This window comes from Prionailurus bengalensis, chromosome E1 (genome assembly GCF_016509475.1).
Source record: "Prionailurus bengalensis isolate Pbe53 chromosome E1, Fcat_Pben_1.1_paternal_pri, whole genome shotgun sequence".
NCBI lineage: Eukaryota > Metazoa > Chordata > Mammalia > Carnivora > Felidae > Prionailurus > Prionailurus bengalensis.
The window spans coordinates 42,316,249-42,328,597 of record NC_057347.1 but is presented as its reverse complement, the minus strand read 5'-3'; the positions used below and the strand labels follow the sequence as shown (position 1 = coordinate 42,328,597).

The 12,349-nt window shown below is 43.9% G+C and overlaps 1 protein-coding gene across 5 annotated transcripts in view; it reads left to right on the top strand.

Annotated features, from left to right (window-relative positions):
- The first annotated feature begins 9,905 nt into the window (after nt 1–9,905).
- GPATCH8 (G-patch domain containing 8) overlaps nt 9,906–12,349 on the top strand; it is a 99,266-nt gene continuing 96,822 nt past the window's right edge. For 2 of the 5 annotated variants that reach the window (XM_043584721.1, XM_043584723.1), the window contains exon 1: nt 10,191–10,212. Coding sequence is in view for 1 of the 5 variants with exons in the window: in XM_043584719.1 (XP_043440654.1) it covers nt 10,168–10,212 (45 nt within the window). In the remaining 4 variants the exon portion in view is untranslated. Of the gene's footprint in view, nt 10,213–12,349 lie in introns of all 5 variants that reach the window. The other 3 variants (XM_043584720.1, XM_043584722.1, XM_043584719.1) reach the window with 2 other exon arrangements.

Here is a 12,349-nt window from a genome sequence, read left to right as displayed (position 1 = left end):
CTCTGTGTCTATCTCTCAAAATAAATAAGTAAACTTAAAAAAATAAAACCACACCAAACTTGTGTGCATTAAAAAATTGTTTATGCTGATATGTGGAAAAAATAAGCAAAAATAAAGAGAAAAAAGAGGAAAAAATCTAGTTCAGATCTTCCATGTTCTTTCACATCATCCTCTGTAAAGGAGAGTTGGCCTCTTCAGAGTTGCACCCTGAACCCACACTGTGCCCCTTACAGGCTCCTTCCTATCCCTATACCTGACTGGTGGACATTGACAATTACATCTACTATCTGTCTCCTTCAACGTCTGGTTGGTTCTGGGGGTCACCGATCATTCTTACTAAATGTCCTAGCATGGTAATCCCCAGGTTAAATATTCAAGAAGTCTCACTAAGTGATTGTTTCGTCACTCAGCCTGAAGAATCTGCAGAAGGAAAGAGGATGCCTTGGCCCCTTTCCTTGAAGAAATTCTTAGAACAGTTGGCCTCAAATATTCATGAGCATCAGAATCATGTTTTGGCAGGTGGGTGTGGTATTTTGATTTGGCAGAACTGGGGTGGGGCACTGTAATCTGCATTTTTAACAAGCACTCCCGTGTTATTCTGACCCCATTTTGAGAATCTCCTCTAAAGTCAAGATCTGCATAGACAATTGATTTCATTTCCATTTAAATTCTCAGAGACATCTCAGACTTAGCAGGTCTAAAGTGCAACTCTTGGCCTGCTTAGTTGGTGGAGTGTGTGACTCTTGATCTTGAGGTTGTGGGTTTGAGCCCCACATGGGTGTAGAGATTACTTAAAAATAAAGTCTTAAAAAAAAAAAGTAAAGTGCAACTCTTGATACCCTCCCAAATTTTTCCACCACCCACACAACCTTCCCAATCTCAGCAAATGATTCCACATTCCACCTAGTTACTCACACCAGGAATCTTGAAGTCATTTGTTTTTTTATTTTATTTTATTTTATTTTATTTTATTTTATTTTATTTTAGGGAGAGAAAGAGCACGCAAGCAAGGGAAGGAGCAAAGGGAGAGAGAGACAATCTTTTTTTAAAAATATTTGTTTCATTTTGAGAGAGAGAGAGAGAGCCCGTGCACATGAGCACAGGGAAGGAGCAGAAAGAGACAGAGAGAGAAAATCCCAAACAGTCTTTGCACTGACACAGTGTGGAACCTGACCCAGGGCTCAAACTCACGACCATGAGATCATGACCTGAGCTGAAGTCAAGAATAAGACGCTTAACTGACTGATTCACCCAGGCATCCCATCACTCTCTCTTTTTAAAAGTTTATTTATTTATTTTGAGAGAGAGAGAGAGCATACTCTCATGCATGCTCGAATAAGTGGGGGAGGGGCAGAGAGAGAAGGAGAGAGAGAGTATCATAAGCAGGTTCCGCACCATCAGCACAGAACCTGATTTGGGGCTCAAACTCACCAACTGTGAGATCATGATCTGAGCCGAACTCAAGAGCTGGACGCTTAACTGACTGATTCACCCAGGTGCCCCCCCACCCTGCCCGGCCACCCTCTCCCTTTTAAAGTAAGCTCGATATCCAGTGTGGGGCTTGAACTCATGACCCCTGAGATCAGAGTCAAATGAGTCACATGCCCTACCAACTGAGCCAGCCAGGCACCCCTGAGGGATCTCTTGGAAATGTAAACAGGGTCACGTTGCTCCTCTTCTTCAAATCTATCAAAGCTTTCCCTCTGTGCAGAGTCCAGCTCCTCGCTGTGACTTCACGGCCCTCCTTGGTGAGTGGTTCCTGCCTCTCTTTCCACTTCACTTCTAAATCTTTTTCCCTACCCCTGTGGTCCCTCTGACCTGGACTGGCTACAGAACATGCAGGGCCCAGTGGAAAGTGAAAATGCAGAGCACTTGCTCAAAAGTTATTAAGAATTTCAAGATGTAACAGTTACACCAAGAATGGAGCATCAACCCGAGGGTGGAGCCTTTCCGAGTACAGAGCTTTGTGCTACAGTCCCTGCCTCTGCCTGGAACTGTCTGCCCCAGTTTATAATACCCAGCTCTCAGCTCAAATGTCACCTCTTCAGAATTGTCCGCTGAATTTAAAGTAACCTCACCCAGTTCCTCTCAATCATATCACGTCACTGGGTATTATGATCTTCTCTGCACGTGGCCCTATCTGAAATGATCTCATTTGTTTACTTGTATATTTTCTGTGTCTCCCTGCTTCCCTCCGCCCCCCCCCCCAAAAAAAAGAAACTCAATGAAGGACCTTTCCCGCCATGTCACTTCTGTATCTCCAACACCCAGAGCAGGGCTGCTTCAAGACTAGGCACATGATAAATGTTCGGTGAATAAAACAAATGACTATGCTGAAGAATGCACTCCAGGAAGCTGGTGAAGCATACTGGCCATCTACCACAGGGGCATCCTACAGCCAGCAGCGTTTTTGCTTTTGTTTTTTATTATTTTTTTTAAAGATTAAAAAAAATGTTCATTAAGCAAACTTTACTCCCACCGTGGGGCTCGAACTCACAATCCCAAGACCAAGAGTCGCATGCTTCACTGACTGAGGCAGCCAAGTGCCCCTATTTTTTTTTTTTTTATTTGAGTCACATTTGAATTCCTTCAGGCATCCTTCCCACTGTCTTTTTTTTTTTTAATGTTTATTTTTTGAGACAGAGACAGAAAGAGCACAAGCGAGGGAGGGGCAGAGAGAGAGGGAGACGCAGAATCTGAAGAGGCTCCAGGCTCTGAGCTGTCAGCATGGAGCCTGAAGCTGGGCTTGAATTCATGAACCATCAGTTCATGACCTGAGCTCAAGTGGGATGCTTAACCGACTGAGCCACCCAGGTGCCCCTTCCCACTGTCTTAAATTCTATCCCAATTTACACACTTCAGTTCCTGTCTTTTCTGTGGTTGAGCAGGGATGAACACATCACTTTCGAATCTTTTTAGTTATGTGACCAAGAACAAATTACTTGATGTCTCTGAACCTTTTCTCTTCATCTGCCCAATGAGGACAATTGTGCTATCAGCTATTTGAATTGAGATTAAAGGAAATAACGCCTATACATTGCATGTAAACACTAAAATGTGTATAAGTGCTGCTGTTACGAGTTTAAGAGAGGCAGTGGTGAAATGGGAAGGACACGGCATTCTGGTTCTAGCTCCTCACCTACTACATGTATAACCTTGGCATTGTGACACTACCTGCCTTAGCCTCCGTGTCGTCTCCCACAAAATGGTTGTGTTAGCAGTGACAGCTATGTTACAGTATTGTTGGGATTATCAGAGAAGGTTCGAGAAGAAAGTAGGAGTTACTCTTACCTTTCCCTGAAAGAGCAGTGGGAAGGAGCCATTGGAAGAGCCCCAGGACAGTCCCTCGTGTAGCCAGCAGGGGTCTGCTCTCCCTCGCATTGTACCCAGGACTCCTTGGGAGACACAGCTGGGTCCACAGGGCCCAAACAGAGGCAGCTCTTGGTTTCACCATCCCAAATGCCTGTCTCCATAATGAGAAAGGAACAGAAATCTGATTTCACAGATAAGCAAGGCACCTTCCCCAACCATGCAAAAACAAACAGATAAATAAATAAAATAGCCACCCTTTGTGCCTTCCAAAATGTGCGGGTTCCAGCTGATGGGAGTTCAGGACATGCTACCCCCAAATATGGCACTGTGACATGTTGAATGTTTCAAGCTGAAGAAATTTAAGGAATCATAGATGCAGAAAGGGCTTTCTAACTCCCTGAAGCATGTCAGAAAACTGTCATGTGAGAAGTGCTCTCTCTATATCTGGAGAGAAGAAGCACCCTTATCTCTGAAGACTGAGGGATATAGGGAGGAATCTGAATGAACAGGCCTTGCTACATTTCTCCCAGTTTACTATATTGTTCTATCCTATCTTTCTACAGTTGGGTCCTCATTTCCTTATGAAGGCTCCCGTGTCACTTAAAACTTATACTAAATAAATCTGTATGCTTTTCTCTTATTAGTCTGTCTTTGGTTACAGGAGTTCCAGTGGAGAACCTAAAAAGGTAGAGAAAAACGTATTCTCCCTCTCCTACACAACCTCTATCATTACTTACTGACCCTACACTCTTGCAGGCTGGGGCTTCATAGATCAGTCCCACTTTTGCTGCTTGGCTACCAGGAGTCTGACCTTGGGTGAGGGTGGGATTGGGGAGGTCTGGAGGAAGGGAGGGCCTTCTAAGACTGTCCCAACTCCTTCCTCCTTTGCCTTCAGTGCCCCGCCCTTTTCCTGTTCCCATCAGCTTCAACCTTCACAGTGCCGGCCTTTCCCTATGCTGGTTCCCACTGGACAAATGTCTAGTTTGGCATCTGGGAGTAGAGGTTTAGAGGTGGGGCTCTTGACCCAGGCAGACCCAATTTGAATCCAGACTCCACCTCTTACTAGGAGTTTAACCTTGGGAAAATTCATAGAAGCCTCAGTTTCCTTACTTGGGAAATAGGAAAAAACCTAATCATAGTACCTACTTCATAGGGTGGCTGTGAGCACCAAATGAGATAATGCATGTGGAGTTATTAGCTTGCTGCAAGCACGGCACATAGTAAGCCCCACCCCAAAGGCTGCTAAATAGGGATAAACTTTCAAAATATCTAACAACTGTTCTCCTTGGCCAAGTATAGAAAAATCCGAGGGGCTGCTGGGTGGCTCAGTCGGTAAAGTGTCTGACTCTTGATTTCGGCTCAGGTCATGATCTCACAGTTCATGGGATTGAGTCCCGAGTAGTGCTCTGTACTGACAGCATGGAGCCTGCTTGGGATTCTCTCTCTCCCTCTCTAACCTCTCTCCTGCCCACAAACATCCTCTCTCTCTCTCAAAATAAATAAATAAACATTAAAAAAAATCTGAGTTATGTGATACTCTTTTCTATGTTGTCTTATCCCTTCAAGAAGTGAAAGAATAGAGAATTGGCTGGTATGGACCTTTTTTTCAATCACTAAATTGAATTTTTGGTTTTTTTTTTTTTAATATATATTTTTTTGACGTTTATTTATTTTTGAGACAGAGAGAGACAGAGCATGAACGGGGGAGGGGCAGAGAGAGAGGGAGACACAGAATCAAAAGCAGGCTCCAGGCTCTGAGCCATTAGCCCAGAGCCCGACGCGGCTCGAACTCACGGACCGTGAGATCGTGACCTGAGCTGAAGTCGGAGGCTTAACCGACTGAGCCACCCAGGCGCCCCTGAATTTTTGGTTTTAATTGAAGTAATATTATTTCCATAGGCTAAAAAGTCAAACTATTCTGCATGACTTTTTATGAAAAAAGTCATCTCACCACTAATTATTATTTGGAGGCAGTTGCTTTCAACTCTTTTAGCTCTTTCTTCCTTATTTTTAATCATGCCTCTGTCCAATATTTCTTCATTCTAAATAATATGCTCATACTAATATTTCTTGATTTTTTTTCAAATGTAGACATTACCTATTGAGTTCCCATTGTGGAAGAAGACTTATATCTCCCAAACTAGCCCCCTTTCCTTTCCTATACCCTCACTATATACTTTTGTTAAACATTTTTATTAGATCAATATTCAGGGTTTTTTTTGTTTTTTTTTTTTTTTTTTTAGAGAAAGAGAGGGTGCAAGTGAGCAAGGGGCAGAAAGAGAGAGAAAAGTGGGGCTCAAGCTCACTTGAAGTGGGGCTCCTGCTCACCAGAAGCAGGGTGCAAGCTCACCCAAGCAGGGCTTGAGCTCATCAGATGTGGAACTTGAACTCATGAACTGGAAGATCATGACCTGAGCTGAAGTCAGATGCTTAACAACTGAGCCAGCAGGCGTCCAATATTCAGTTTTTATATTACTGTGATTGTAGGTATTTTTCACAGTTAAGCCATGTTACAGAGTAGAATTACTATCTTTAAATTTTTTCCTTATAGGGGGTGCCTGACTGGCTCAGTCGGTGGAGTGTGTGACTCTTGATCTTGGGGTTGTGAGTTCAAGCCTCATGTTGGTGTGAAGATTGCTTAAAAAAATAAAACCTTAAAAAATTCTTTTTCCTTATAATATTTTCCCTTGAAGTTTTTTGTCTTTCTTTCTTTTCTTTTCTCTTTTTCTTTCTATGGTTTTCTATATTCCTGTCACTGACTTCCCCTGTATACACTTTGGAGAAATGAAAATGTCCCTTTCAGATCCACTAGTATCCCAGCAATATTCTTTCTGGCTTGCCCCTTCTTGGGGCCTCTGTCCTCCTGTGTCCTCTTATTTTCATCTGGATTGTGTGTTTTTAGGCCTGCTGCACACTAGTCATCCTGGAGTGTCTCCACACGGTTACCCTGGGCATCCTTTCGCTTCTTCCTCAGGCTGGATTTGATTTCTGGACCTCAAGTCTCCCTCTTTATTGTTTTACTCCTTTGTTTTGCTGTAGAACTTCCCTTAGTGTCTTCCAGAGAAAGAGTCCGTGGAAAATAGATTTTTTTTTTTTTTGAGAGCTTGCAGGTTGAAAAATGTCATTTTCCCCTTTTACAGTTGAGTAATGATTTGGGTGGATAAAGATTTTTTTTCTTTCCTTCTTTTTTGGGGGTAGGTGGGTGGGTGGATATAGATCTCTAGGTTCAAACTCTCCTCTCAGAATTTCTAGGGAATTACTCCTTAGTCTGGTGTTTTGGAGAGATCCAAGGTCATTCCAATTCCCAATCCTTCATTTGTGACCTATTTTTCTTCTTTGGAAAGCTGTAAGACCTTCTCTTTATCCCATGTGTCCTGAAATTTCACAACGCTGTACCAGGCAGCAAGCTATTTTTCCATCCATTGTGCTGGGCCCTCTCCACTTGGACATTCAGGCTCTTAGAACCAGAAAATGTTATTTCTTCAATATGTTCTTCCTTCCTTTTTTCCCCCATTCTTTCTGGAAATTCTGCTATTCAGATGCTGGACTGACACTTACATTTTCTTCTCTGTTCTTTCCTATTTTTCTTCTCACCTATTCAAAAAATCTTTCTTTAGTGCCTATTATGTGTCATTCATTATTCTAGGTGCTAGGGATATAGAAGAGAATAGAACTGGAAAAAAAAACACCTCTGCTCTAATGGAGTTTACATTAAATATTAGAAAGTGTAACTACTATGGAGAAAAATAAAATTAGGGAAAGAGATCAGAATACTAAGCTCTGTGATTTTAAATAGGGTTATCAGGGAAGATCTTACTGAGAAACTAACATTTGAATAAAGCCCAGAGGACGAGGAGACAAACCACATGGATAAGTTATCTTGGGAAGAATGAGGCAAAAAGAACAACATATACATTAGCCCCTAAGTAGGGCAGACGGAGGCGGGAACAGGTCTGGAGGATCAAGGTATAGCCTAGAAGCCAGTGTGCCCAGAGAGGAGGGGCAGAGAGGAATGACGTCTGAGAGGTGAGGTGATAGTGGTCAATGACAGGGAAAGCCACTGAATGGTTTCAGCAGAGGACTAATGTGCTCCAATTGACCTCGTAACCTTATCACCATGCTCCTTGGAAGACGGTAGGGGGTCAGGGTGGAGGCAGACACTTAGTTGCTATTGCAATGATGAGGGAGAAAGTAAAGATGGCTTGGACCAGGGTGTCTTTTTATTGTTTTCTGGGAGATTTCTGCAATTATTTCCTAACTCTTCTATTGAATCTTTCATTTCTGCTTAAAACACTTTAACTTTCAAAAGTTATTTCTTAATCTCTGAATATTCTTTTTTTCTCTTTTTGGCATCTGATGCTTCCTGATGTGGTCCCTTATTTCCTGAGGTAATATTATATTTCTGTGGCTATTGATTGCCATTCTTTTGATGGTTTCTTTTATTATTTCCATTATCTCTGGTCCCTCTGAATTCCCCTTCCTGTTTTTTGTTTTGCTTTGGGGCGGGGGTGTCTCTGTCTTACAGGTTCCCTTCAATGTCTGGTTATCTTTGGCTATCCATTCATACATAAGAGCTAAGTGGAAGCTCTGTGTGGATGGGGCTTCTGGAATGATGGACTTCTCTGCAGGATATCTGGGCTGGAACATGACCTTTATATGTTGGGGAGACCCCACCCCTACTCCCATTTTTTCCACCAAGTCTGACCACAATGTTAGCTTCTACCAACTCTTCTCACTTTCGGCATGGTACTTCTTTCCTTATCTGTGCCAGATATGTTAAAGTCTCTTTGTTCAGTCTTTCCGGAGGACAAAGGAATTTATAGAGTCCGTTTCCTAAACTGCCTTGTAACCAGTCCTGTTTTCAACTCTCTCATCTTGGTACCTGGTGATTCCAATTCCTGAACCTTTCTGGTACACCCTAGCGTTAGTCAACTAGTTTCCTTGGCTTCTCCACTCCAGTAATTTGTTTCTTCTACTCTACTAAAGCCATTTCCATTTAAATTTGTTTCTTCTATTCTACTAAAGCTATTTCCATTTAGCTATGCTTTCCGGCTTCCAAAATCTTTTCTTTTCTTTTTTTAAAATCTTTTCCTTTTTAAAAGATTTTATTTTTAAGTAACCTCTACACCCAATGGGGGCTCAAACTTACAACCCCGTGATCAAGAGTTGCATACTCTACATACTGAGCCTGTCAGGAACCCCTCCAGCTTCCAAACTGTTGTTTACATCTCTTGCCTGCTGTTGTTCCTTCTTCAGGCCTCCTTGTCCATGTGAGTTTACTGCCCTTCTCATCCTCTTATTGTCATTTTAGTGGGGTTGGGAGAGAGAGAAGGGGTGTATCTGATTCAACCTGCAACATTTTAACCCTCTAGTCTCTCTACAATACTTACATTCTGTGTTCTGCCTCTCCTTAGATAGAGAGTTGTTTTCACAGCTTAAAATTGTAATTTGCTCGGACTGGGGTTGGGTGAGGCACAGGGTAACAAAGGAATGGAAGATACACATCCTTCTTCCAAAAACTTATATTCCACTTGACTCTCTCAGGGTCGGGAAGGGCTATTTTCCATTTTATGATTGCTGTCAACTACTCTTTTCAAAAGCAGGGAAGTTTTCATGTCTCTCCTACATTTTGTGTATTTTGGCTAAGGGAGCTGGAGGCTGGGTGGGGTCCTCAGGAAAGCCATAGGATGGAAAAACCTGATTCATAACCCACACAAAGTCATTGCCGGTCATGGGCAGTAGAGATTACCAAATTTAATTTCCTTATTTTATAAAAAGGAAACTGAAACCCAGAGAGCTTTAGTTGATTTTGATCAACTTTGGTCTCCTTAAAAAATATTTAATCTCTTAAAAATGCCAACTCTTGGGGCACCTGGGCGGCTCACTTGGTTGAGCATCCAACTCTTGGTTTCAGCTCAGGTCATGATCTCACAGTGTCATGATCTCACAGTTCATGGGATTGAGCCTCAAATCCGTCTCCAAGATAACCTCACAGAGCCTGCTTGGGGTTCTCTCTCTGTCCCTCCCCTGCTAGCCTGCACTTTCTTTCTCTCGTTCTCTCAATATAAACAAATAAACATTAAGAAAAACAAGTCAACTCTTAACAGTTAACGGGCCTTTAGGTCTAACTTTCCCTTCCCTTTGCTCCAAGCCTGCGGTCGCCTTGCTGTTCCTAAAGGTCAAAGGTCATTTTCGAGGTCTCTGAAATGCACCGTACCTTGTTTTATTTTTTGTAGCACTCGTTAATATTTAAAATTATGTAAATATTTTACTATTTATCTGATTTTCTCCACTGGAACTTAAGTCCTATGAGAGAAGGGCTCATTCCTGTCTCGTTAGCCGCTTAATCCTCAGAGCAAACCAGGATTTGAAAGGAGCTAGTCTGGTTCCAGATCGGCGCTTTCAACCACGATATTACGTTGCTATTCAGTGAATAAAGCTGAGGATGAGCTTCTACACACACATGGAAACAAGAGGGTAAGAAAATACATCTCACGCGTAGAAGCGAGCAGGTGGAAAACATCCGGACCCAAGCGCATTGTGCCCCCGTGACCTTTCTCTCCGGAAGCGCTTGCTGCTCTCGGGCGCGAACGCGCACGCGCGGCCGCCGGGGTCGCTCTGGGCCGCGAGAGTGGAGGGGACTTAAGGGAAGGTTCCGCCTCCAGGGCCGAAAGGCGCCTGCGCTGGAGGGGCTCCCTTCTGGCCGCGACTTCTCGTTTCCTCCCTCCCTGCCTGCGCGCGCCGGGTGGGCGTGGGAGGAGGCGGGGAACTGGGGAGGCGAGCGAGGGGGCGGGTGTCGCGGGAGGGAAGGAGCGAACCCGAGAGCTTCGTCCTGAGAGGAGCGAAGGCGGCAAAATGGCGGACCGCTTCTCCCGCTTCAACGAGGACCGAGACTTTCAGGTAAACACGGGCGTCGCCGAGCATCCGGGAAGGCGCTGGCCGAGCCGGGACCTCCTCACCCCCCGCTCCCAGCTCTTTTCCTTCAGGCTCCGCTCCGGATTACGAACCGGCTCGCTCTGCTCCCGCCTCCCAGTTCTTCAGGGGCCTCCCAAGCTTGAGGCGAGGCCGCGGCTGCTCTCACTTCTTATTCTCTTACCTGTTAAACTTAGGCCGCGGGTTTGCGGCTTCGGCCTGCTTGGGCGGGTTTCGGAAGCCCGACCGCACACTGGGGTCTGTGCTCCCCTCGGGTCCGCCCGGCCTGCGGAGGCGACGGGCGGGCTCCCGGGGGGAAAAGAGGGGTGGGTTGGGAGGGCTTCGGGCGGGTGTTGCTGAGACTACCGCTTCCGAACCCCTGGGATTTGCTCGCTCGGCTCTTCTTGGGGTCGCCCTTCGTCCATCCTCACTAGGGTGAATCCCTTTCATTGTCTGTCTTTTCATTTCTTCCCATGGAAAAGGGTGCTTTAGTTACCAGACGCCTTTTTGGTTGGTCACACATTGAGATTTCTCCGGGCGTGAACGTTGTTGTTGTTGTTGTTATTAGGCCGTTAGTTTTGCTTGGCAAACCGTAAGTTGTAGGACTGTGGTCGACGTAAGGTTGGCCCCCACCTACCTCGAAAGATTTTTAAGAAGCGTAATGATCATGGACTTCCTAAGCGTTTGATAACTAGCGCCACAAGCTGCCTTTTTCTTTCTTTAGTTGCAAGTGTTGTAAGGAAAAATGTCCTCGTGATAGCAGGCATTATTGAGCAAAAAATAAAGGCCAAATTGGAAGAACTCGTCTTTCGGGTGTTTAAAATACCTTCCAGTTGAGCATTGTTACCGCAGAAATCTCGGCCACTAAAAGGGATTTACTAGAGATTGCCTATTTCTAGGGTAAAGTACATCCTTGGAGTCTCAAAGAAACCACTGCATTACTACCGCATATCCTGGCAACAGCAATTTGGGTCAGGGGATGAACATCAGAACTCAAGTTTTTATCCCGCTGCAGATCTTTCTCTGAATATCAACATGGGATACTCTAGATACGTTTCAGAAGGCGATTTGAAGGGTTTGAATTCCCCGAAATGATTGGGTTGGTTAATAAACAGGTAAAGCAGTTAAACCAACACTGTTAACAGACTAGTGCATAGAACGCTTGTGAGAAGTTTTGCAGCAGTAAGGGATCTGGGGGCTGTTAAAAAGCCTTGTAATCATGCGCCTGCTGTGTAGCTGCAGCACAAGACTGGATCTCAAGGTGTTTAAGAATATAATGCAGGGCCAGGGAAGTTGAAGCAGTTCCTGTATAACCATTTGATTCCTGAGAAAGATTGTTTTTTAGTGAGAACTATAAAACGCGTGTAGGCTGAAAGATGCGTGGGCTTTATTGGTAATTTTTAAAGAGACATGTCGTTAAACTGAAATCCTCAAGTGCTTTTTCAGAGGAGAGAATTTCAAGGTGACCTAATAAAATTGAAAATAGATAATATGGACAATTAAGTTTTGAGGGAAAATGGCTGTCAACCCCAGAAGTTCAGCAGGCTTAAACAAAGAGCATTTGCAGAGCCCTGAAAGAAGAATTTGAAAACTGGATAGCAGATTATGAGTGCTGTCACTTGAAAAAAATGAGAAAGCCTCTACCTTTCAAGTAAGAGTTCTTTCTCTTAGGCTTTGGTTGGGTTTATGTAAAACCTGGTTGCTAGTCCTTGGAGGATAGTACGTTTATTTGAAGTTTGTTTCCTGCTTGTATGTTGGAATAACCAACTTCTGCAGTATTGGGTCAGCCAGGAAAATGTTGGTTTTTAAAAATTCAGATGTCCTAATATTAAGGGTAAAATAGGGTATTGGGTATGAAAACCTTTTAGACAATTATAAGATGTTACAACTTCTGTAAATTATTGTACTACATTTCTAAAAAGCATCCATTTAAAAATACTTAAATGTGGCACCTGGGTGGCTCAGTCTGTTGTGTCTGACTGCTGATTTCTACTCAGGTCATGGTCCCAAAGTAATGGGTTCAAGCCCAGCGTCAGGCTCCATGCTGAGCGTGGAGTCTGCTTAAGATTCTTTCTCTCCCTCTGCGCCTCTTTGCTGCTCTCTTCTTTCTCTAAAATAGAAAAAA